General features: G+C 44.2%; 1 protein-coding gene across 2 annotated transcripts in view; it reads left to right on the top strand.

The window, feature by feature from the left end:
• ANO9 (anoctamin 9) overlaps positions 1 to 27400 on the top strand; it is a 112166-nt gene that overhangs the window by 6712 nt on the left and 78054 nt on the right. For both annotated transcript variants that reach the window (XM_077287862.1, XM_077287861.1), the window contains exon 2: positions 24219 to 24275. In XM_077287862.1, coding sequence (XP_077143977.1) covers positions 24219 to 24275 — 57 coding nt within the window. The remainder of the gene's footprint in view (positions 1 to 24218; positions 24276 to 27400) is intronic.

The following is a 27400-nucleotide window of genomic DNA, read 5'->3' as shown; positions in this document are numbered from 1 at the left end:
TCCAAGTGGTCTTAAGTGTCATCTCATTGTGGGTTATTTGTTACCCTGGATCCTCCTGCTTTCCTCCACGGCCGCTGGTGTCTTCTTCTGGTAAGAAAACGGCGGGTGCATGCGCAGTGCGCCCTCCGAGATCTGCCGGCCGGTACCCGGAAACAATAGGAAGATTTTTCCTATTGGTTCATTTGGTCACTGTGATAGATCCTATCACACTGATCAAAATAAAAAAAAATAGTAAATAAACCCCCCCTTATCACCCCCTTAATTAGGGAAAAATAAAGTATAGAAAATGTATTTATTTCAATTTTCCCATTAGGGTTAGAGTTGGGCTAAAGTTAGGATTAGGGTTTGGATTAGGGATAGGGTTGAGATTATGGTTAGAGTTGGGATAGGGTTAGGTTTGTGGTTAGGGTTGGGATTAGGGTTAGGGGTGTGTTGTGGTTAGGGTTGGAGTTAGAATTGGGTGGTTTCCACTCTTCAGGTACATCAGGGGGTCTCAAAACGCGACATGGCACCACCATTAATTCCAGCAAATGTTGCGTTCAAAAAGTCAAATGGTGCTCCTTCCCTTCTGAGCTCTGCCGTGCGCCCAAACAGTGGTTTACCCCCACATATGGGGCATCAGAGTACTCAGGACAAATTGGACAACTTTTGGGGTCCAATTTCTCCTGTTACCCTTGGGAAAACAAAAAATTGTGGGCTAAAAAAATCATTTTTGTGGAAAAAAATATAATTTTTTATTTTCACGGCTCTACGTTATAAACTTCTGTGAAGAACTTGGGGGTTCATAGTGCTCACCACACATCTGGATAAGCTTCGTGGGGGGTCTAGTTTTAAAAATGGGGTCACTTGTGGGGGGTTTCTACTGTTTAGGCACATCAGGAGCTCTGCAAATGCAACATGACGCCCGCACACCATTCTATCAAAGTCTGCATTTTAAAACGTCACTACTTCCCTCTGAGCCTTGATGGGTACCCAAACAGTGGTCCCCCCCACATATGGGATATCGGCGTATTCAGGACAAACTGGACAAAAACATTTGGGGTCCAATTTCTCCTGTTACCCTTGTGAAAATAAAAAATCGTGGGCTAAAAATATCATTTTTGAGGAAAACAAAGATTTTTTTTTATTTTCACGGCTCTGCGTTATAAACTTCTGTGAAGCACTTGGGGGTTCAAAGTGTCCACCACACATCTAGATAAGTTCCCTATGGGGTCTACTTTCCAAAATGGGGTCTCTTGTGGGGGGTTTCCACTGTTTAGGCACATCAGGGGCTCTCCAAACGCGGCATGGCGTCCGATCTCAATTCCAGCCAATTCTGCATTGAAAAAGTTAAACGGCGCTCCTTCCCTTCCGAGCTCTGCCGTGCGCCCAAACATTGGTTTACCCCCACATATGGGGTATCGCCGTATTCAGGAGAAATTGCATAACAACTTTTGTGGTTAATTTTTGCTTTTTACACTTGTGAAAATAAAAAAAATTGGTTCTGGAGTAAAATGTTTGTAAACAAAAAAAAAAAAAGTTAAAGGGAACCTGTCACCACGTTTTTGGAAGATGGGATAAAAATAGCGTTAAATAGGGGCAGAGGTGGGCGTTACATTAGTGTGTGTGTTATGCGTTTATTACCCACCTAAGTTGCCGAAATAACTTTGCAAAGTCTCCGTTTTCGCCTGTCAATCAGGCTGGTCAGGTCACATGGGCGTGGTGTCTTCACCCAGATTTGGCGTAGTTTTCCGTTGGTGGCGTAGTGGTGTGCGCATGCCCAAAGTCCGGAATCCTCTTCCAGGGGATTTAAAATAGCGCGGTGTTCGTTATTGCATTGGTGATCGGTGGGCGCGGCCATCTTCCTTTGGCCGCGCGTGCGCAGAAGCGGCGCTCTGCTGGCCGCGGCTTCAGGAAAATGGCCGCGGGATGCCGCGCGTGCGCAGATGGATATCGCGGCGGCCATTTTCCTGACTAACAGGAAAAACTTCCGTGTCCTCACTAACAGGAAGACTGACCATGCTGTCCTCCTCATCCTCCTCCTCCCTGTCCTCAGGCCATCCACGCTGAACAGACGGTATGACAGCTCTGCTTGTAGTACAGTCTATAGCACATGAAAGTAGCTCCTGTACTTCCTCCTCCTCCTCATTGCCTATCAATCCACGTTGGGAAGACATGAGGCTGGGCTGAGTGTAATCCCCCTGTATGGTTCCTTGGTCCATGTCCTCGTGCTCTGCCTGTAATGCATTCTCTTTAATCGCTACATGCAATCTCATCTGGTCCCACTTTAAGTTGACCGGCCGAGAGTCCAGAATCTTGAAAGGGAAAACTGAACAGCTCTTCGGAGTGTCCAAGTGTGGGATCAGTTGTCTCAGGGCAATCGGCATGGTGGGAGGAAGGAGGATCAGGGTGAGGAATATCTGTTCCACACTCACGGCTACTCAGACTTGACCGTGTGGAAGACATGGGGGTGGTGGTGGTGGCTAAGTGACTGGAAGCATTATCCGCTATCCAACCAACAATCGTTTCACACTGCTCTGGCTTCAATAGTGGTGTGCTACGATCCCCTAGAAACTTGGACAGGAAGGTCGAGTGAGAAGATGTGGGTCTTTGCTGTGGCCCACTTTCAGCTTGGCCACGGCCTCGTCCTCTGCATGCACCATCAGCATCACGTCCATTTCCCCATGGACTTGACTCTTGCCTTGCCCATTTTAAATGGAATACTGCACTATTTCAAAAGCTCAACACAAATGTATTTACTTGGAGCAAAATTATATCTGATCAGTATGCCTTCAAAGTTACGATTTTTCCACCACAGATACAACAGACCTCAGCCTGACATAACAGACTGTATACATTTTTTTTTGTTATTTAAAGAGTGGAACAAGACTAGCAGACAGAACTATAGAACTTTTGCTTGTGAAGCTACGACTTTTCAAACACAGATACACCAGGCCACAGCCTGACATGAGACTGTATAAAAAAAAATTTTCTTAGTAATTTTTATTTTAAAAAAAGAGACCAAGGCTAGCACATAGAACTATGATACATATGCCTGCGAACCTACAATTTTTTCCACCACCGATACACCAGGCCGCAGCCACAGATAACAGACTGTCTAATTTTTTTTCTCTTGTATGTGAAATTTGGCACAAAATTAAAAATGAGTACAACAATGCTAGCAGACAGAACTATGAAACTTATGCCTGCGAAGCTACGATTTTTCCACCACCGATACACCATCCGTCAGCCTCAGATAATAGATTAATCTCAATGTGGCCTTGATTTTTTGGGGGGCACAACTAAATTGTGTCAACAAGTTGGCTATGAGCATATGACACAAAAAAAAAAAAAAAAAAAAAAAAAGATTTTAGGCACACTCAATAGATTTGCACATTCTTAGATTTCAATAACCTGGCTGTAGTAGGCAGCGTGAACAAGCGAGTAAATGTTAAAATAAGGGGGCTGTGGATTGCTTTAGACTAAAAGAAGTAGGTATCGGGTAAAAAAATGCACAGAAAACTGCAGCTAGATATCTCTTATAATCTATCATCTAAGGGGTACTTCCATCAGTTTGTCTGTCTGTAACGGAACTCCCGCGTCGCTGATTTCAGCGACAGGCTTAGCCCGGCCGCGAATTGGCCCCTCCCTACTCTCCTCCAGTCAGTGCCCCCTCCCTACTCCCCTCCAGTCAGCGCCAGTGTGTCGCCCCATCCCGGACCAACTTTTTGCTATTGATGCTGCCTATGCAGCATCAATAGTAAAAAAATATATAATGTTAAAAATAATAAATAAAAAATCATGATATTCTCACCTTCCGTCGCCTCCGCAGCTTTCCCGCTCCTCCCGATGCTCTCGGCAGCTTCCGTTCCCAGAGATGCATTGCAAAATTACCCAGATGACTTAGCGGTCTCGCAAGACCGCTACGTCATCTGGGTAATTTCGCAATGCATCACTGGGAACGGAAGCTGCCGGCCGCATCGCGAGGAGCGGGACAGCTTCGGTGGATGACGGAAGGTGAGTATATAACTGTTTTTTATTTTAATTCTTTTTTTCACAGGGATATGGTGCCCACACTGCTGTATACTACGTGACCTGTGTTATATACTACGTGGGCTGTGTTATATACTTCATGTCTGCTATATACAACGTGGCTGTGCTATATACTACGTGGGCTGTATTATATACTACGTGGGCTGTTATATACTACGTGGCTGCTATATACTACATTGCTGTGCTATATACTACGTGGCTGCTATATACTACGTGACTGCTATATACTACGTGGCTGTGCTATATACTATGTGGCTGGCTGTATTATAAACTACGTGGCTGTCTGTGTTATATGGAGCGGCCCCCAAACGCAGGACGGCGGGGTACTCAGTACCGGGTCTATCGGGTCTGAGGATGTCACGGTGGCCCGACCCGGTCCGTGGTCCTGCTAAGGGGCGCCTAATAAAAGGTGTAGGTGGTGGTGTAGGTCGCAGTAAATAACAAGGACACATGGTTGCAGTCTCTTTACCTCTTTACTGAGGGCTTCCGCATCCGCAATCCAGAGCACTGTTAACTGGGCTGGCTGAGATCGGCCGGTCCGAAGGCACATCCAGAGTTCCCTTTGCAGGTGGAAATTAGTACCTACCTACTAGTGCCTGGGTGTTGTAGTACTTCCTTGCTGAGCACCATGGGATAGTCCTCACAACTGTTGTGTATGTTTCTGTTCTTTCTCTCCGTCCCCCAGATGATATGGATAGGACGCACCCGTATGACGGGGTAGGCCTGGAGTTATTTTATAGGGACCCTAGAGACGCCCCTCTCCCACAATTGCCTCCGTTGTCTTCATTAGGTGATTTAGGTGAGGCAGCCAACCTATAATTAACTGCCCTGCCGTTGGTTTGAAGAAATGCGTAGAGCCCAATACTTCCTCGGTGTTCCGGCCACTGGCTACGCGCCTCAGTAGGATGTTGCCGATCTCGGGGCACGACTCCTACTGGTTCTATCGCCTTTGTGCTGTGATCTTGTTTCTCACTTCTCCACAATACACCTCGCTTCTTGTCCTTTCTTAAGATACCGCCGCAATGAAGTGCAGGTGCGGCTCCTTTAAGATCTGTCCTTTTTGCTAGGCCTCTGTCAGGATCCCACCCCTGACAGGGACCCCCCTGAATCTTCCCAAGCAACCTCTTCTCTCACTAGTTGTTGCCTGGGCAAAACCCAGTCCGCTTCTGCCTAACTTCCTATCCAGCCCCCAGTTTTACCAGATTGTGAGGAGTGGCCTAATACATAGAATCCTTTGCTCCCCCTGGTGGCCAGAGTGTTAAGTGTAATGTGTGACTGTGATACCTGGTCAGGTGAACTCCTTAAGTGCCATCAGACGTACCATCACTCCCCTTAGTGGCGGAGCGACAGTACTGCAACGACCAGGACTCTGGGGCGCTGCATTATATACTACGTGGCTGCTATGTACTATGTGACTGCTATATACTACGTGGCTGTGCTATATACTATGTGGCTGCTATATACTACGTGGCTGTACTATATACTACGTGGCTGTGCTATAGTATATAGCACAGCCACGTAGTATATAGCACAGCCACGTAGTGTATAGCACAGCCACGTAGTATATAGCACAGCCACGTAGTATATAACACAGCCAGCCACGTAGTATTTAGCACAGCCAGCCACGTAGTATAGCACAGCCACATAGTATATAGCACAGCCACGTAGTATATGTGGCTGTGCTAACTACGTGGCTGGCTGTGCTATATACTACGTGGCTGTCTGTGTTATATACTATGTGACTGCTATATACTACGTGGCTGTGCTACATACTACGTGGCTGCTATATATTACGTGGCTGCTATATACTATGTGACTGCTATATACTACGTGGCTGTGCTATATACTACGTGGCTGTCTGTGTTATATACTACGTGGCTGCTATATATTACATCGCTGTGCTATATACTATGTGGGCTGTGCTATACACTACGCGGCCGGCCGCGACCAATCAGCTATATTGCTGCAGGATTTAAACACCACTTCGGTGATTAGTCGTGCCCGGCCAACCGCAACCAATCAGCGAAACGCAGTCCGGCCGCAAATTGGTACGGGATTTCAATCACGCTTCGCTGATTGGTCGCGGCCGGCCGCGACCAATCAGCGATATTGGCGAGGAATTTAACCCCCACTCACAGCGCAACGTACATACATACATACATACATACATACATACATACATACATACATACATACATATTCTAGAATACCTGATGCTTTAGAATCGGGCCACGATCCAGTATTAAATAAGCAGCAGCAGACAGTAATGAAGCTTATGGAGGTATGCAGTGAGAGCTATGAACTCATACAGTGCCTGCAGGCCTTGCACTGATGTGGATATGCGCACATAGACTCCCCTGCCTACCTAGCGCTGCAATCTCTGGACCACCAAATTAGCCCTAAAAAGGACTGTTGGTTTCTCAGGAGTTGTGGACTGAACAGATGCAGACCTACACTAACTATTAAAAGCATGATTCTGACCCTATCTCAGCAGCAGCTCTCCCTACACTCGCCAAGTCTGGAGCAGAATGCGGCGAGCAGGGTGGCGCCAGGTCTCTTACAGACCTGATGACGCTGTGCGGCCAGCCAATCACTGTAATACCACAACAAAGATGGCTGCGGCATTACAGTGCATGGCTGACAATCCCTGCACTGTCATTGGCGCTCTAAAGAGCACCAGAATTGCAGGGCGGAGACTCGAGTTCCTGCCGAATAATCCCGGAAATACTCGGTGCTCGCCGAGTACACCAAGCATAGTGATAATCGGGCGAGTAACGAGTAGTGGTGAGCACGTCCGCTCATCATGGAGTTTGTATGTTCTCCCCGTGTTTGCGTGGGTTTCCTCCGGGTTCTCCGGTTTCCTCCCACATTCCAAAGACCTACTGATAGGGATTCTAGATTGTGAGCCCCATCGGGGACAGCGATGATAATGTGTGCAAAATTGTAAAACGCTGTGGAATATGTTAGCGCTATATAAAAATAAAAATTCTTATATAGCAATTGTAATATTTTCTGTCTACAACCTTTTTTGATTATTCTGTAATTAATAAAGAGTCACCCGGTCACTGCAGAACTTGATTTGTTTCTCCTTAGTTATTATAACTTTTCTACCATGTTACTAAAACCATACTAGTTTTGAGAAAATATGAGTGGCAACTGCTATCTCTGCCATGACAGTTCCCACAGTGGGATGTATTACATGTATATTACAGGGATAGAAAAATAGGTTTGCATTGTGGTAGAAACAGCACCACCCCTCTCCACAGGTTGTGTCTGGTATTGCAGGTCAGCTCCATTTACTTCAATAAGGCTCAGCTGTAATACATGTCCTGCAGACAAAGGTGGCACTGTTTCTGGAAGAAATCAGACATACTTTTTTAACCCCTTACTGACCGGAAAATTAGTACGCCAATGTCAGTATCGCCCCCTTTGATGTGGGTTCCAGCAGTGAGCCCACATCTTTTCTGTGACATGTCAGCTGTTTTGAACAACTGACATGTGCCCGCAATAGGCGCAGGTGGAATTGCGATCCACCTACGCCTATTAACTAGTTACATGCCACAATAAAACTCTGACAGCGGCATTTAAATTGCGCTTCCAGCCACAGGGCCAGAAATACGTGCACCGCTACCACCGTCACGTGATCGGGGGTCATCGGTTCATCAGCATGACAATCAGAGCCGAGCCGATGTGGGACTGAAGATAAATAATGTCGTTCACTAAGAGAAACTTCTTGTTTTCTGATGCAATTTTTTTTCTAAAACGTTTTATACCATTTTTACAAAAATGTGAAAATAAACACATTAAACAACCATCCTCAGTAATGTAATGCCTATGGTGAGCCATGCAAAACTGACTTATTACTGGTGTTGAATTAATTAATAACTACAGTTTTCCATTGACGAAAGACAGAATTCCCCTTGCCTGCAATAAACAATGGCCGTAATACACACACCCATGAAACATGGAGCAAAGTCAATAATTAGTGTACATGTGGCAGACAGCAGCTAAGGATGTTCTGCATTCTGCTTTATGGCACCAACACAAGGTTCATGTAAGGAGTTTGCTCGTGATTTGTCTGGGGAGGTGTTGGAGTTTTCCATTGGAGGCTCGAGAAACCTGCAGACATATGTCTCCGATAGAAGGCTTAATGGGTTTGTCCATCCTTAGGCTACAAGTCTGCAGTTACTTTATGTGATTGCAGACTTGTGAATGCTCAAATTGCATGCACTGCACACTGTAAGGATTCTCTGGTGCCCGCTTCCAGGAGTGAACGGTCACGTTACTGCAAGTATGAGATTTACATATTTCCGGCCAAATTCTGACTAGATGTGTCTGGCCTCGCTCAGTACAGTTGCATCGAGTGAGGCCTCTCCCATCGAGTCGGCACATGACCACGTGTGTAAATTCCACGCACCCTCCCCTATCTGTTCCCCCTCACAACACGCTGTGCACACGGTGAGGTTTCACAGGTCTGGAGTCACACGGAGTGACTGCAGACTTGTAGTCTACGACGGACAATCCCTTCAAACAGTATATAAACAGACTTATTGTGATCTGTGAAAAAATTCAGTTCATGGTAAATCATGCAAATGCTCAAATTTAATATAATCTTTCCCTCTCCCTCTCCCGTTGAGTTCAGGTCTCCCGGAAAAATGCTTGAGATCTTCACTAACTTACATTATGCTAGGTACTTGAAATGAGCAGTTCCGACCTTCTTGATTCCAGTACTGAGCACTCGAGCAGTTTATTGCTTGATCATCACTAGTAAATAGAGATCACAGTCTTGTATAAATTGAATGCTTGGACTTGTCAGAGCAGCATTTGGAGCAATCTTGAGGGGAAAAACGGATCCAATGTCCGGAGGGCAAAATCAAAAAGACAAAAAAACTTGTGTCTTTATTATCACAATTAAAAGTCCATCTTGTGGTATGACTAAAACATAATGCTGAAACACGTAGGTTTGCTAATGTTTTTGTGCCTTTGGTAAAGTCCAAAGTATAATATGAACTTTTAGTAGTGATAATAGAGATACAATATTTTAGTGTTCAATTTTCCTAGCTGGACATATAAGATTCCTTTTAGAAAGATCATTCAATCTCAGTTTAATAAATGTTTTTGTTCACCAAGTATGCAAATATCTTCAGAAAGAAAGATGACAAGAACTCCAGCGCCACCTATTTGATGCAACAATCCTAAAAGTCAATATCGACCCTTTAAAGGGAACCTGTCACCCCCAAAATTGAAGGTGAGCTAAGCCCCCCGGCATCAGTGGCTTATCTACAGCATTCTGTAATGCTGTAGATAAGCCCTGGTGTATCCTGAAAGATGAGAAAAAGAGGTAAGATTATACTCACCTGGGCAGGCGGTCCGATCCGATGGGCGTTGCGGTCCGATCCGGGGCCTCCCATCTTCATAGGATGTCATCCTCTTCTTTGCTTCCTGCTGCGGCTCCTGCGGAGGCGTACTTTGTCTGCCCTGTTGAGCGCAGAGCAAAGTACTGCAGTGCGCAGGCGTCGCGCCTCTCTGACCTTTCACCATCTGGTATAGGGTAAACAAGTCAGTGTAATGTCTGCATAAGGTGCAAGTGCACTTTGACATTATGCTGTCTTGTTTACCCTATACTGGATGGTGAGGCTTTTTTGCACCAGCATTTAAAAAAATCGCCCGATTATTCAAATGAAAAAAAAGATGATTTGTCATCTGTATTTCATTCACTTTTCAGTAGCACAAAAACTTGAATAGGTGAGTATCTTCTGAAGTACGGAAAAACGAGTGCATTTTGGAAGTAGTTCAAGAACAGAGATTGTAACCCGAGTGTGGTAAGATGTCCCACAAGCACTACCTGAATAGAAAATCAAGGCAAGATAAAATGTGACACGTGAGCTTTGTGCCTCATCAGCGCTCGTGTCACTGTCCCTGCCTTCGGACGTATAAGTAATCAATGTGAACTCAGAGCTGCGGCTGATCGCTCACTCCCTCTTGATTACTTATACATCTGAAGGCAGAGACAGTCACACCAGCGATGATGGGGTGCAGGTCTCACGTGTCATAGCAAGTTTACCTTCAGTCACAGAGGCGTCAGCTGATGAGCGAGTACTTCCATCAGTCTACACCTGCTGCTGCTAATAACAGCGAGAGCAGTCATGGCTGATGGGAGTATTCATCAGCCGGCACCTGCGCTATAAATAAATAACCAGCAGCTGTCAGCTTTATCATGGCTGGTTATCAAGGAAAGTGTTAAGGTGGCTGACAAAGAGGGAACATTGTGGTCTGGCCAGTTGACAAATTGAGAAAGAAGTCTTTCATTAGCTGAGGAACAAGAACACTTATTTAAAGTTACCCTCTAAACCAGTATTCTTCTTCCCAGATCAGCTACAATCTATTCTGATTAAGTGGTATAAGAAAGGGATTATTAATAAAGAGGTTCTGATGGATACAAAAGTTAGGTTTCCTAGGATTCCCACTCTAAATCTGTGTCATCCTGTTTGTAAATTTATTGAGTTTACCTCAAGCCATTAGAGGAAACACTTCCGTTCTATTTACAGACACGACAGATGTCCTGACAAGGGTTGATGGGATGTTTGTGGAGCCAGATGTGTTACATGTAATGGAGGCTGTCGAGTCCCTTTATACCTGCATTGGACATGACTGGTTGGAGGCAGTCTGCTTCTTCCTGAGGAGTAGCAACCGGGACAGCCAAACTTGTGAATTGATATTCGAGCTGCTCCATTTTGTCCTCACACATCATTTTTTTGTCTTTAAAATTTATTTTCATTTACAAACATACAGCATAGCAATGGGTGCAGTCTGTGTGCCTTCGTATGCCAACCTCTTCCTGGTTACTGGGAGAAGAGCATTTTTGGCTGGGAGGGTGCACAGGCTATGGAGACCATCCAGTGCTGGAATAAGTATATAGACTAAAAAAAAATAAATAAATAAAAATCAATAACTAAAGAGGATGGTGGAGCAGCTTGAACAATTCATAAGTCAATTAAACATCAATCCTTCCTATATTAGATTGATGAATAGGTTTCACAGGAGGTGGTTGGACTTCCTTGAAATCAGCATAGAGGTTGATAATGACAGTCCATTTCTATCAATTCCCTAATACATGCTTCATCTGCACATAGTATGCCTAATTTGTGCTGTCCTGTTTGGCCAGTTTCTCAGGATGAGACGTATTTGTTCATCCGAGGAAAGGTTTGAGACGCAGGCGAGGGACTTGAGATCTAGATTTCAGGATGGGTGTTACAGTTAGATGTGCATTAAGGCTGGTTTCACACTTGCGTTTTGATCTGCAGCGTTTTAGCGCTAAAAAACGCATGCGTTTTTTTTTCTATACTTAACATAAAAAAATGCATGTGTTTTTTAGCGTGCGTTTTGACGCATTTTCGGCAACGCATGCGTTTTTTGATGCGTGCGTTCATTTGCAGAAATGCAACCTGTAGTAATTTCTAGTGGCGTTTTTTTGCCACAAAAAAACGCATGTGTTTATTTGCGGCAAAAAAATGCATTGCTGTCTATGTAAACGCATGCGTTATTAAGCACATGTGTTTGCTTGCGTTAAAAACGCATGCGTTTTTATAGAAAAACCCAAGAAAAAACAAGAAAACCCTAACCCTAAACACAAGAAAACCCTAACCCTAACCCTAGGGAACCTAACCCTAACCCTTAGGGTTAGGGTTACGATCCTAACCGTTAGGGTTAGGATCCCTAGGGTTAGGGTTAGGGTTAGGGTTAGGATCCCTAGGGTTAGGGTTAGGGTTAGGGTTAGGATCCCTAGGGTTACTAGGGATCCTAACCCTAACCCTAACCCTAGCTATTTCTGTTTTTAGTGGTTTTCTAGTTGATTTTGATGATTGGCAGCTGTCACACACTTCTTAGCATGCGTTTAAAAAACGCAAACGCAAGAAAAAACGCATGTAAACGCCGCAAAACGCTGCGTTTTTTTCCTGCATGCAAAAATGCATGCGTCTAAAAAACGCAGCGTTTTGCCGCGTTTACATGCGTTTTTTCACCACATGCATTTTTTTTTTAAAACGCTGCAGATCAAAATGCAAGTGTGAAACCAGCCTAAGTCGGGTTATAGGAAAGCAAAGCATACATCTCAAAATGTGTTACTTATGCACCAACTAAATGTAAGAAACCGGAAGAGTGTGCATTTTATTTCCTCCTACAATCATGAATGGCAGAATACGAGAGCAATATTGAAAAAATATTGGTCAATCCTGAAAACAAAATTATAGTTAACGTCTTGCTTACCTGTCACTCCTCTCATGACATCTAGATGTTCTAGAAACCTGAAAGATATCTTGGTTAAAAGCCACTATACACCTCCTGTGGCAAGCCTTCTTGGGAGAAGAGGTCCAAATATGGGCTTTTTACTATGTGGCCATTGTCTTGCCTGCAGCAATGTCTTACGCAGCTCCACATTCAATTCTGCTGATGGACTTAGACAGTTTTTCGATTAAACATCACATAACGTGTATCAGTACCAAAGTGGTGTATTTTGCCACATGGTGCTGTCCAAAAGTATATGTAGGACTTACTTCAGGAGAACTGCAGGTTCGTGTACAGGAGCATGGGAGGGACATTACTGCAGCCAAGACAGCGGACAACATTACTAATTTAAAACCAATTCTCCATCATTTCTTCCAAGTACCGAGGATAGATATTATCCACACTGGTATACAGCGAGGAGATATAGGGAAAAGTTTGGCACAAGGTGATGCAAGATGGATATTCACTTTAACCCCCTTTGACCTCAATGAAACAATGAGTTTTTCATCATTTTTGTAACAGACAATTGCCACAATTTCCATATGCATGTCTGTGTGTTTTTTTTTATTGTTTATCTTATTTGTTTATATACATTGAAACACTTCTTGTTCATCAGCAGTTCTATTTTTGATATGATACATTGCAATTTCCCATTTTTTGGGACTGAGACGGGCTACTACCACGTCTCTTTAACAAATTAAGTTTGGGAGAGAATGCTGCGATAATATATGGCAACTGTGGCTTATAGTGATTCATCCAGACAAATTTGTCATCCATTAGCATTTGTGTATTGTACTTTAATGATATTTATGTCTAATTAGCCTACAACCTGCAGTAACCACCGATCAACCAAACCACTGCACAACTAGCTGTACCCTCACCTACTGTATTCTCACCCATCCCTTGTAGATTGTGAGCCCTCGCGGGCAGGGTCCTCTCTCCTCCTGTACCGGCTGTGACTTGTATTGTTCAAGAATATTGTACTTGTTTTTATTATGTATACCCCTCCTCACATGTAAAGTGCCATGGAATAAATGGCGCTATAACAATAAATAATAATAATAATAATTATGGCTGGTTTCACACTAGTGTTCAGTAGGGCTGCGGAGGGCTCCGTGAAGCCCCGCCCACTGCCACACCTCTTCATTGAGCTCCGCTTATGGCTGCATGCGTCCTTCGCATCCTATCTTTAACATTGGGTATGCAGGCCATGCAGATGTATGCGGATGCCTCCGCATGCGTCGTTTTGACGGTGCGGCGAACGCACCAAATTGCAGCTCGTTGCGTTCTGCGCAGGTCGCTGCACCGTCAAAACAATGCATGCAGAGGCATCTGCATACATCCGCATGGCCTGCGTACTTAATGGTAAGGATAGGGTAAGCATGCCGACGTAGGCGGAACTGACCGGAGGAGGTACGGTGGTTGGCGGAGCTTCACGGGGGACGTACGCAGCCCTCCATCCGCAAATGTGAAACCAGCCTATATCATTTGACTATTACTCTTTTTCTTCTCCATTGTCCCTTTCTTTCCATCTTTGCCTTTTTTCTCCTTTTTTTTTACCTTTCATAAATGTGGTATATGATTTCACGTAATATTTTGATGTGAGTGATCCACCTCTGGGATTGATGTGACCATGCGCCTATCACCGCTCTGTGTGCCCATCCATACCCCGGCATTTTTATGCCGTTCTGTGCATGTCTGGGAGTTTGGGAAATTTTGCCTTTGTTCCCAGGCGTGCGTGTTGCTGGCTTGATGGCGGGGGTGTGCGTTGTGCGCATGCAGCGATCTGCGCATGTGCTGCAAGTTCCATAACATTGGTGGATTGGTCCTGCAATGAACATTGTTTTTACTTCCCTTTGAGAAAGCAAGGTATCAACATGCGAAGCACGCGTTGGGGATTCACTTGCAGTAACATGCACTGGGGGCTACCACTGGCAGCATGGGTAAGAGTGTATTTCCATATCTATGATAGTTTTGAAGCTTAGTGGGGATTTATTGTGGAGGAGGTTTAAAAGCCAGAATGGATCTATGGATGAGTAATGTCCGATTTTCTTCCTTGGACAGAGTTGTCCGCAGAATATATCGGAGACATTTTGATCCAAGTATCGAATTAAAATCGGCCATGCAAGTCAATGGGTTCATGAAGAAAAAATTCACAGCAGTCGAATTACATCTGAGAGTAGTCCGATTTTCACGTAGACTGTCAGAGTGGAGTTTTTTGTTTTTTTCTTATCTCTCCATGTATGATAAAATTAGATGACACTTGTACCACACTCCTATCAAACGGATCAAACTCTGATCAGATTACTCAGTCCAATTTTCTTGTATGCACAGAAAAAAAATCGGACGTCTGCATGAGCTGTAAGACAGAACTAAGTGAAAAATAGGCGAAATGCTTGCAAAGTAGCATAAAATAAATAAATAATGGTCTTAATGAGTGATAATCAAAATTCTTAAAAAAAGGCAATCAATAAACAGGGAAAAAAGTAATGAATATAATGAAAAAGTAAAGCCTAAAAGATACATAAACGATGTATGTCCCCGGAGCACATTTCGTATTAAGATCAGGATGACCCCATATCAATCAATGGGTGCAGCCTGCTTCCATTTCAATTAATTTTTCAATGGATCAAGCTATGACATTATTTACACTTTTCTTTTTCTAAAAATGTAATAATCTGAATTTTAAAATTAATCAATCCCCTGACTGTAATATACCTCCTGCAATAGTCATTCCTCCTCCTCCTCCCCCCTAAGAGCCCCCCCCCCCCCCCCCCCAAGATTATAACCACACAACCTCTATGGAATAATAATTTAAGGGTTATTTCCAAAAATGATCAGTAGCTTTACTGTTTTGTTTTTTTTTCTACATAGGAATTTAGGAGGGGAACTTCTTTATTAAGAATGTGAAGTGTTAAAGTGACACTTTCATTTAAATCATGTGTTGTCTAGCCCCTCATTTGATCATTCACATTATTTGCCCAGACACATCCCCAGCTTACTTCATACAGTCCTTTATATTGAAGTCCCCGGGGGTTTCTTGTAATTCAACAGCATGATGGACTGACTGTATTATCTGTTCTACAGATCACTATGCTGCTGCAGAAGATTCTCTGATAACATCTGCAAGGAGTTTGTATGTTCTCCCCATGTTTGCGTGGGTTTCCTCCCACACTCCAAAAACACACTGATAGGGAATGTAGATTGTGAGCCCCAATGGGGACAGTGATGATGAGGCCTGTAAAGCGCTGTGGAATTAATGGTGCTATAAAAATGAGTAACATATAAATAAATAAGCAGGACAACGAGTGGAGGAGACAGGTGCTGTCCTTTTCACTGCCATCATCTGCACTCCAAGTGAGTATGTTTTAATATCAATCCAGCTGAAGGCAGCCAAATAGATTGGTGAAAAGCAGGGGTTTGAAAGCAATTTGAAAGTTATTGGTTGGCCCAATTTTCCCTTATGATCAAAATAGTTGAAACGGTTCATTTAGCTGTGCATATGTCCATGATCAGCTTCAGTCCTTGCTCACATTGGACTACAAAGCATTAATATCAAATGAAAATGCAACAACCACTTACCCTCATGACCTTTTTTTTATTTTTATTTTTTTAGAATATGGTTATTTGATGTCAGGGAAGGCGTCAGCACCAGGCGTACCCGGGCAAGTGCCAGGGCCCTGGCGAGACAGGGGGGCCCATTCAGGGCCAGCGTTAGGGGCAGGCAGCTGCCAGTGCCTAGGGCCCCTGCATCCCCAGGGGCCCTCAGCTAGCAGCACATCACGCAGCCGCTATGGGGCCTCTGTGAGGCAGGGGGCCCGCCTGTTGCAAGCGCCAACTCCCCCGCCGCGCATTGAACTATACCGGCATCTGCCGGTAAAGTTCAAAGCAAATGATGGGGGAGAGAGCGTCACCTGATGCTCCCTCTCCCATCATTCCCCACTCTGCCTCTGACACTGCCGCTGCGGGTGCGCGATGACGTCATCGCACACTCGCTGTGTGTCAGGCAGTGCAGGGAGCAGCGCGGCGCGGGAACGTTGAGAGGTGAGGAGTGTTTTTTTTTTTTTTGTAACTATAACAGTGAGTACTGGACTATGGGGCCATTCTTGGGGGGAGGGGGGCTGTGCTGTATACTACATGTCTGTGTTATATACTAAATGACTGTTCTATATACTACGTGGGCCATGTTATATACTACGTGGGGTGTTATATGCTACGTGGGCTGTGCTATATACATGGCTGTTCTATATACTACGTGGGCCGTGTTTATATACTATGTGGCTGTGCTATATACTATATGGGCTGTTATATGCTACGTGGGCTGTGCAATATACTACATGGCTGTTCTATATACTACGTGGGCTGGTATATGCTATGTGGGCTGTGCTATATACTACATGGCTGTTCTATATACTATGTGGGCTGTGTTATATAATATGTGGCTGTGCTATATACTATATGGGCAGTTATATGCTACGTGGGCTGTGCTATATACTACGTGGCTATTATATGCTACATGGGCTGTTATATACTACATGGCTGTGTTATATGCTACGTGGCTGTGTTGTATACTATGTGGACTGTGTTGTATACTACATGGCTGTGTTATATGCGATCATGAATCGTGGTATGTGTTAAAGGGGGGGGGGCACTGAGACTCTTTCGCCCGGGGCCCTGTTATGATCCTAGTGGCAAGGATCGCAAGTAGGACTAGCTAAGTAACTAAACCGACTACAAACTCTGGGGAAGTGGTAACTGAATTGACTGCAACCTGATCCTATCTGCAAACAACTATAGGCAGCCGTGGAACGTTACCTGAAAATCCTAGACGTCTCTTAACGGCCTGAGAAACTGACTATTCCTAGAGGGAACGAAAGTCCTCACTTGCCTCAGTGAAATGACCCCAAAGATATAGAATAGCCCCCCACAAATATTAACGGTGAGTTAAGGGGAAAGCACAAACGCAGAGATGAAATTAGATTTAGCAAATGAGGCCCGCTAACACTAGAAAGCAGAAGATAGAAAGGGAACTGTGCGGTCAATTAAAAACCCTATTCAAAATATCCACGCAGAGATCGCTCGAGCCCCCGCACCAACTAACGGTGCGGGGGAAGCAACTCTGTACCCCAGAGCAAACCAGCAGAAGAAATCACATATTAGCAAGCTGGACTAAACTCATCATACACAGAAATCATATTGCAGACTGATGAGCAAAAAATAATTAAACAGAACAGCTTCTCCTGAAGAGACTGAAAACCAAAGATAATCAGGAGTAATCAGAATAGCACTGAGTACATTGACAGCCGGCAACAAGTGGAAGTGAAACAGAGCTAAATAGGAAACTCCCAAGTGAATAACGAGGCAGCTGATCAGCCACAGACCCGCAGGATAACAAACAAAGCCACCAGGGGGAGCCCAAAACAAAAGTCACACAATACCACCTGTGACCACAAGAGGGAGCCTGAAAACAGAGTTCACAACAGTACCCCCCCCCCCCCTTGAGGAGGGGTCACCGAACCCTCATCAAAACCCCCAGGGCGATCAGGGTGAGCCACATGGAAGGCACGAACCAAATCGGCCGCATGAACATCAGAGGCGACAACCCAGGAATTATCCTCCTGACCATAGCCCTTCCATTTAACCAAGTACTGAAGCCTCCGTCTAGCAATACGAGAATCCAAGATCTTCTCCACCACGTATTCCAATTCTCCCTCAACCAGCACAGGGGCAGGAGGCTCAACCGGAGGACCCACAGGCACCACATACCTCCGCAACCACGACCGATGAAACACATTATGAATAGCAAACGATGCTGGGAGGTCCAAACGAAATGACACAGGGTTAAGGACTTCCAAAATCTTATAAGGACCGATAAACCGAGGCTTGAACTTAGGAGAGGAGACCTTCATAGGAACAAAGCGAGAAGACAACCACACCAAGTCCCCAACGCGAAGTCGGGGACCCACACAGCGACGGCGGTTGGCAAAGAGCTGAGCCTTCTCTTGTGACAGCTTCAAATTGTCCACAACATGATTCCAAATCTGATGCAACCTATCCACCACAACATCCACTCCAGGACAGTCAGAAGGCTCCACCTGACCCGAGGAAAAACGAGGATGAAACCCCGAATTACAAAAAAAAGGAGAAACCAAAGTAGCAGAACTAGCCCGATTATTAAGGGCAAACTCAGCCAATGGCAAAAAAGTCACCCAGTCATCCTGATCAGCAGAAACAAAACATCTCAAATAGGTTTCCAAGGTCTGATTAGCTCGTTCGGTTTGGCCATTCGTCTGAGGATGGAAGGCCGACGAAAAAGACAAATCAATGCCCATCTTAGCGCAAAAGGTCCGCCAAAATCTAGACACAAACTGGGATCCTCTGTCGGAAACAATATTTTCAGGGATCCCATGCAAACGAACCACATTTTGTAAAAACAGCGGAACCAACTCGGAGGAGGAAGGCAACTTAGGCAAGGGCACCAAATGGACCATCTTAGAAAAACGATCACACACCACCCAGATGACAGACATTCTCTGAGAGACAGGGAGATCCGAAATAAAATCCATGGAAATGTGCGTCCAAGGCCTCTTCGGGACAGGCAAAGGTAACAGCAAACCACTGTCATGAGAACAGCAAGGCTTAGCCCGAGCACAAATTCCACAAGACTGCACAAAGGAACGCACATCCCGCGACAAGGAAGGCCACCAAAAGGACCTGGCCACCAAATCTCTTGTACCAAATATTCCAGGATGGCCCGCCAACACCGAAGAATGAACCTCTGAAATAACTCTTCTGGTCCATCTATCTGGGACAAACAGTCTCTCCGGTGGACAACGGGCAGGTCTATCCGCCTGAAACTCCTGCAGCACTCGTCGCAAATCTGGGGAGATGGCAGACAAAATCACCCCTTCTCTGAGAATACCAGCCGGCTCTGAATCTCCAGGAGAGTCAGGCACAAAACTCCTAGAAAGAGCATCAGCCTTTACATTCTTCGAACCAGGCAGGTACGAGACCACAAAATCAAAACGAGAGAAAAACAACGACCAACGAGCCTGTCTAGGATTCAGCCGCTTGGCCGACTCGAGATAAATCAGATTCTTATGATCAGTCAAGACCACCACACGATGCTTAGCTCCCTCGAGCCAATGTCGCCACTCCTCAAATGCCCACTTCATAGCCAACAACTCCCGATTACCGACATCATAATTCCGCTCGGCAGGCGAAAACTTTCTTGAAAAGAAAGCACATGGCTTCATCACAGAGCCATCGGCGCTTCTCTGCGACAAAACAGCCCCCGCTCCAATCTCGGAAGCATCAACCTCGACCTGGAAAGGAAGAGAGACATCTGGCTGACATAAGACCGGAGCCGAAGAAAACCGGCGCTTCAGCTCCCGAAAGGCCTCCACAGCCGCAGGAGACCAGTTAGTAACATCAGAACCTTTCTTGGTCAAATCCGTCAATGGCTTAACACCAGAAAAATTAGCGATGAAGCGACGGTAAAAATTAGCAAAACCCAAGAACTTCTGAAGACTCTTAACAGATGTAGGCTGCGTCCAGTCATGAATAGCCTGAACCTTGACTGGGTCCATCTCAATAGTAGAAGGAGAAAAAATGAAACCCAAAAAAGAAACCTTCTGGACTCCAAAAAGACATTTTGAGCCCTTCACAAATAAAGCATTAGCACGCAGGACCTGAAACACCATCCTGACCTGCTTAACATGGGACTCCCAATCATCAGAAAAAACCAGAATATCATCCAGATACACAATCATAAATTTATCCAGATATTCGCGGAAGATGTCGTGCATAAAAGACTGAAAGACAGAAGGAGCGTTAGAAAGTCCAAAAGGCATCACCAAGTACTCAAAATGGCCTTCGGGCGTATTAAATGCAGTTTTCCATTCATCGCCCTGTTTTATACGCACAAGGTTATACGCACCACGAAGATCTATCTTGGTGAACCAACTAGACCCCTTAATGCGAGCAAACAGATCAGATAACAATGGCAAAGGATACTGAAATTTGACCGTGATTTTATTTAGAAGGCGATAATCAATACAAGGTCTCAGAGAACCATCCTTCTTAGCCACAAAAAAGAACCCCGCACCAAGAGGGGAGGAGGAGGGGCGAATAAGTCCTTTCTCCAAAGACTCCTTTATATAACTCCGCATGGCAGCATGCTCCGGCACTGACAAATTGAAAAGTCGTCCCTTAGGAAACTTACTACCAGGAATCAAATTTATAGCACAATCACAATCCCTATGAGGAGGTAGAGAACTGAGTTTGGGCTCATCAAATACATCCTGGTAGTCTGACAAAAACGCAGGGACTTCAGAAGGAGTGGATGAAGCAATTGACACCACAGGAGCGTCGCCATGAATTCCCTGACAACCCCAACTTGACACAGACATTGCTTTCCAATCCAGGACTGGATTATGAGTCTGCAACCATGGCAGACCCAACACGACAACATCATGCAAATTATGCAGCACAAGAAAGCGAATCACCTCCTGATGAACAGGAGTCATGCACATGGTCACTTGTGTCCAGTACTGAGGTTTATTCGTAGCCAATGGCATAGCATCAATTCCCCTTAGTGGAATAGGGAATTTTAAAGGCTCCAAAACAAAACCACAGCGCCTGGCAAATGACAAGTCCATCAGACTCAGGGCAGCACCTGAATCTACAAAAGCCATAACCGGGTAAGATGACAAGGAACAAATCAGGGTAACAGACAAAATGAACTTAGGCTGTAAAGTACCAATGGTGACAGATTTATCAACCTTTTTTTTTGCGCTTAGAGCATGCTGAGATAACATGAGCTGAGTCACCACAGTAAAAGCACAACCCATTTTGCCGCCTATAATTTTGCCGTTCACTTCTGGTCAGAATTCTATCACATTGCATAGACTCAGGTGTCTGTTCAGAAGACACCGCCAAATAGTGCGCAGGTTTACGTTCCCGCAAACGCCGATCAATCTGAATGGCCAGTCATTTACTCATTCAGACCTGCAGGCGTAGGGAACCCCACCATGACATTCTTAATGGCCTCAGAAAGACCTTTTCTGAAATTTGCAGCCAGGGCACACTCATTCCACTGAGTAAGCACCAACCATTTCCGAAATTTCTGGCAGTACACCTCTGCTTCATCTTGCCCCTGAGAGAGGGCCAACAACGCTTTTTCAGCCTGGTTCTCAAGATTAGGTTCCTCATAGAGCAATCCAAGGGCCAGAAAAAAACGCATCAACACTGAGCAATGCCGGATCCCCTGGCGCCAATGCGAAGGCCCAATCTTGAGGGTCACCACGCAAGAAAGAAATTATAATTTTAACTTGCTGAACGGAATCACCAGAGGAACGAGGTTTCAAAGAAAGAAACAATTTACAATTGTTCTTAAAATTCAGGAACCTAGATCTATCTCCAGAAAACAACTCCGGAATAGGTATTCTAGGCTCTGACATAGGACTGTGAACAACAAAATCCTGAATACTTTGTACCCTTGCAGCAAGATGATCTACACTGGAGGCCAAACTCTGAATATCCATATCAGCAGCTGAGTTCAGAGCCACACCAAGATTAAGAGGAGGAGAGAAGCTAGACACACAGCAGCTAGACACACGGCAAAAAAAAAAAAAAAAAAATTCTCAAGGCTTCTTTTCTCCTGCTTCTGCCATGCAATTAACACTTTACCGGCCGGCTGTACTGTTATGATCCTAGTGGCAAGGATCGCAAGTAGGACTAGCTAAGTAACTAAACCGACTACAAACTCTGGGGAAGTGGTAACTGAATTGACCGCAACCTGATCCTATCCGCAAACAACTATAGGCAGCCGTGGAACGTTACCTGAAAATCCTAGACGTCTCTTAACGGCCTGAGAAACTGACTATTCCTAGAGGGAACGAAAGTCCTCACTTGCCTCAGTGAAATGACCCCAAAGATATAGAATAGCCCCCCACAAATATTAACGGTGAGTTAAGGGGAAAGCACAAACGCAGAGATGAAATTAGATTTAGCAAATGAGGCCCGCTAACACTAGAAAGCAGAAAATAGAAAGGGAACTGTGCGGTCAATTAAAAACCCTATTCAAAATATCCACGCAGAGATCGCTCGAGCCCCCGCACCAACTAACGGTGCGGGGGAAGCAACTCTGTACCCCAGAGCAAACCAGCAGAAGAAATCACATATTAGCAAGCTGGACTAAACTCATCATACACAGAAATCATATTGCAGACTGATGAGCAAAAAATAATTAAACAGAACTTAGCTTCTCCTGAAGAGACTGAAAACCGAAGATAATCAGGAGTAATCAGAATAGCACTGAGTACATTGACAAGTGGAAGTGAAACAGAGCTAAATAGGAAACTCCCAAGTGAATAACGAGGCAGCTGATCAGCCACAGACCCGCAGGATAACAAACAAAGCCACCAGGGGGAGCCCAAAACAAAAGTCACACAATACCACCTGTGACCACAAGAGGGAGCCTGAAAACAGAGTTCACAACAGGGCCCTCAAAAACCTGGAGCTGGCCCTGTTTGATGTACAGAATAGTATATTTGCTTCTTGAAATTACTAGAAATATATAAATTGACAACTATGTATTACCGTTCCCTTGCCACAATAGGGACTGTATAGGTAATATATTCCATTGTCAATGTATTCAATTTCTAGCAGGAGAGACAATGGCGGGCAGAAACCAGCCCCAACCCCCCAAAAGTGACGTCTGTTTTGAGGGCTGGTATCTGCTCCCCTTGCTTGCCCCATTCTCGGCTTACAATGCACACAGACTGCTCTCTCATCCCTTTTCATTAGAGCCAGTGAGGGAGCGCACTGTCACTGTGCAAAGAAGAGAATATTGTACTGAGCATATGTCGGAATTGACAACCAATGTGTGCTCAGTAGAGCAGGAACTAGCACAGTCCCTGAAATGGATGTCACTGATTATGCTTTGTTTCAGTTTGGGGACAGACTGTGGCAGTGAGAGCGGGCCAAGCCTCTGATGTCCCATTTGAGTATCCCAGCAATGCAATGGGGATTTTCAAATGAAATGTTATCAAACTGAAAGTAGATTTTAAAAAAGTAAAGCAGTGAGATAAGAGAGGGAAGGGTAGGGACTTTTTAATTTCAGTTACATAGAAAAGTGATTAGATTATTACATTAAATAGGTAAACGAATAACAATTATATTAAAATCAACGTTAGTCTTCGACCACCCTTTTAAGTGTACAGAGATGTGTCTGGGAAAGAAATGCTTCTATAGCCACATGTACAATGTTTGTAGGAAAATTGTCACAATTCCTCCTCTCTGCATCATGGGCGCAGTGATTGACAGCTCTGTCAGTGTGTTGATAGACAGCTGATATCCAATCCAGTGCAGGGGTGAGCTGAGCTGTCGATACCTTGATTGACAGCTCAGTCGTCTAATCCTAGACTGGGAAGTGCTGAGCTTTTTGCAGGTGCTCTCTGTTTTGCCTAATTACCTTGCTACTTAGCTGAGCTCTCGGCCACAGATCTTTGCAAATTGTTGCATTTGCTTGGTGGTGCCGCTTGCCTGGTAATTGTGCTGTGTTCATTGATGTACTGTTGACTGACTTTGGACCTCATTCTGACCATCAACCCCTTGGTCTGATCCACAATTCTCCTGCTATTCTGAACTCGGACCGCGATCTGACTTTGCCTACATCTTTTCCCTTTTTTTTTTTTTTACTATGTGCTCTCTTGGTATCTGACCTCCGAACATTTGACTACCCTGTCTGACGACTTGTCCGTGAGTGGTGACTAGCGTTACATTTAACGTTACAGAAATAATGTATGGCGTAATCTTTTAATTAGATCTTCACGCTGTGTTTATAAATGAAACATATTGTCAAATCTTTACATTTAATAATGCTAACTATTTTTTCTTAGGAACCTGTGACGCCATGGCAGGACCATTTACTACATTTGGATCCTCTGATATACGCAGTGAGTGTACAGCTAATTTGTATTTTAGTTACACTTTTAGATGGTTTATGATTTGTAATTTTGAAAAATATTTTGCAGCATCCTTCCAAAATGTTTGAAGACTGGCAAAAAATGTGGGTATATGTGATGCATGCAGTCCCTTAGTGGCAACTGGCCCCAGTAACCCATAACGTTACACACGTTCCTTCTACATACTTTTTGGCTACTTTCCAGCTCTTCTTGGCACATATCTGTCTTTTCCTGTGCTGGTGATAAGCACAAAATAAATTTGTGAAATAGAATTAATGTATAAAGGATAACTTTTGTAGCTAATAATCAAGGATCTGACATTCGGAGGCCATGTTTAAAGTTGACCTCTACCCAGAATATGAAACTATAGATTGTTTTGAAGTGTGATACTCTCTCCAGTCCTGTAATAATTTACGGTAGTTATCTGCAGAAGAATACTACACAGAAAAGAGTAAAATAAATATAGTACATGTACAATACATTTTAAAGGGAATTTGTCACTAGGTTTCAGCTGATCCATCTGAAAGTAGCATAATATAGAGGCAGAGACCCTGTTTCCAGCAATATATTACTTACTGGGCAGCTTATTTTGATAAAATCACTGTTTTCTCTGCTACAAATCTAGTAGTCCTCTGAATGCTGAGCTTTTTATAACCTCGCCCACACCACTGATGGCTGTTTTCTGTTTACGCTATGCATGGGCAGAAAGCAGTCAATCAGTGGTGTGGGAAGGGTTATATAGAGCAAATGAATATGGAAGACTACCTGGCAGAAGGTTTACTAGATCTCGAATGGTGATTAGAGATGAGTGAACTTGTTCGGAAAAAGTTCACCAATCTCAAATTCGGCACTACCTTGCACATTCAGATTCGTGTTCGGAGTCCCGAGCATTTTCCTCAAATTCGGCAAAGTTCAGCCAAAGTAAGGTAAATTATCGAGTTTCCACTAATGCATTTGTTAGGATTTTTGCTAGGATAGCGGTGCGGTATGATGAGCTGTATGAGGCAGTTTATTCTCACCTAGTTCAGATAGGATCCGGTTTCAAATTAACCTTCCAGCATATAAATCTGGTGTGCTAATTCTGTGGTGCAGCCACAAATCGCTACTTTAACATTTAAATCAATACTGCTGCTGATTCTCTGGTACAGCGACCAGTCGCCACTTCCGCATATAAATTCTTTGTGCTCATTGTGTGGTTCAGCCACCAGTCCACATATCAGCATCTAAATCTTTTGTGCTAATTTTGTGGTCCAGCCACACTATGTCAGCAAATAAATACTGATTGTTAATTTAGTGACAGGTGACTGACATGTCAGGGCCTAGGTTTGAGAAACAGCTAGTTAAGAGGGGAAGGGTACATCCAACATGAGTGGCAAAAAAGAAGGTTGAGGTGGAAGGGGGAATAGGTGTGGTGTTCGAGATGTACGTAGTAATGTTACTGAAAGCTCTACTGAACAAACACCGGCTTGTCCTATCCAAAGACTTTAGTGGTGTGTGCCAATAATTTTTTGAAATGTGGAGACTCCATATTGGGTCTCCATCTGGTGGGTTGCCTATAGTTGAAGGGGTCTCAGAGCACCAGGCCTACATCTGTCACTCATTCACCTCTTACCGATCAATGTGCAAGCTATAAATGCTGGGCCAGATCCTGTCCCATCCATCCATGCTGCGCCATTATAAAATTTGTACTGTGGGTTAATTGACACTTTTCCTGGGGTCTGCCCCTAATTTTTGGAAATATTTTGACTCCAAGTTGGGTCTCCTTCATGTATGTTGCCAGAATTTGGCAGGGCTCCCAGCACAGCAGGCCTACAATGGTCCTTCACCCACCTCTTAATTTCAACTTAAGTTCAAAGCTGTAAATGCTGGCGCAGACCATGTCTCATGCATGGCCCATGCCTGACTGCTGCACCATTATAACATTTCTACAGTGAGCTAATTGATGAGACTTTCCCTGGTGTCTGACCCCAATTTTTGGAAATGTTGGCTCACCTCTGATGATCTCCTACTGATAAAATAGTGATTTTATCAAAACTACACTAAGCAGACTGTAGAATCTGCTGTGCTTTGGGGTGCCAGTTAATACTAATTAACAAGAACTACTGGATCTTTAAAAGGGGGTTTATTACAAACAAGGTATTTACAATGACACACATAAGGGAAGTCTAACTAAGGGACAAGGGTAAATTAAAGGGAAAAGGTAATGGGAGAGGGTAGAGGAAATTGGGATGTGGGAAAGTGAGGATGCATAACTGATCCTTACATATATATTAAACCAATACACATCCACACCCACATACAAGCCATGACTCCACCCTTGCTTCCGGTATCTTCTGTGGCAAATGTCCAATCATCTTCTGGCAATGTGAACACTGTCATTGGCTGCAGTAGTCATCACCTTCCTGCAGATGGCATCCTCGTACTTGGGAAGAAAGTTCTTGTTTAGGACAGTTCAACCCCATTTGGGATGGCTCCAAGATGTCTATTCAAAGAACAATGGTTTGTCACCCAAACGCCACAGGCATTGTGTATCAATATACATATCCATAGGCCGAAGACAGGATGTCTATCTCAGGACCACTGGCTTACAATGGAAACCCACAGGAGTTGTGTACATATGTAGATAATGATAGGTCTCAAACAGGATAGAGGCTATTCAATCAAGATTTCCACAGTGTATACCTGTGTCTTCCATTAGGCTTTAGGGCCAATATTCATTTAGTATGTAGATGAACTACTTATCACTAAAACAAGGGACATCACACAAAAGAACACAGGCCTGACTGCAAGATACGTTTTACACAGTCTTGTATCTGGTTTATCTCATAATTCAATATATCTCAGTGATTTCTATGATACGTGCATTGTCCATGTTGTCTCCAACACAGACCAATAAGTGATTATATGTTTTTAGATTATGGTGTTCTCAGATTAGGTAGAAATATCTGGTGATACGTTCCATTTAACAAATACTGGTTGGGGAGAGATTACTGTATTAAACTCATATTTTTTACACAGTGTTTCCAAACAGTTTGTTACCCCTATATTAGATCCAGCCAGAATGCCCCAATGCCTCATATATGGGCCACTATCAGAAAACGTGTGCACGTAGCATT

The sequence above is a fragment of the Ranitomeya variabilis genome, chromosome 2, assembly GCF_051348905.1.
Source record: "Ranitomeya variabilis isolate aRanVar5 chromosome 2, aRanVar5.hap1, whole genome shotgun sequence".
In the NCBI taxonomy this organism is placed as follows: Eukaryota; Metazoa; Chordata; class Amphibia; order Anura; family Dendrobatidae; genus Ranitomeya; species Ranitomeya variabilis.
This window is presented reverse-complemented; position numbering and strand designations above follow the sequence as displayed.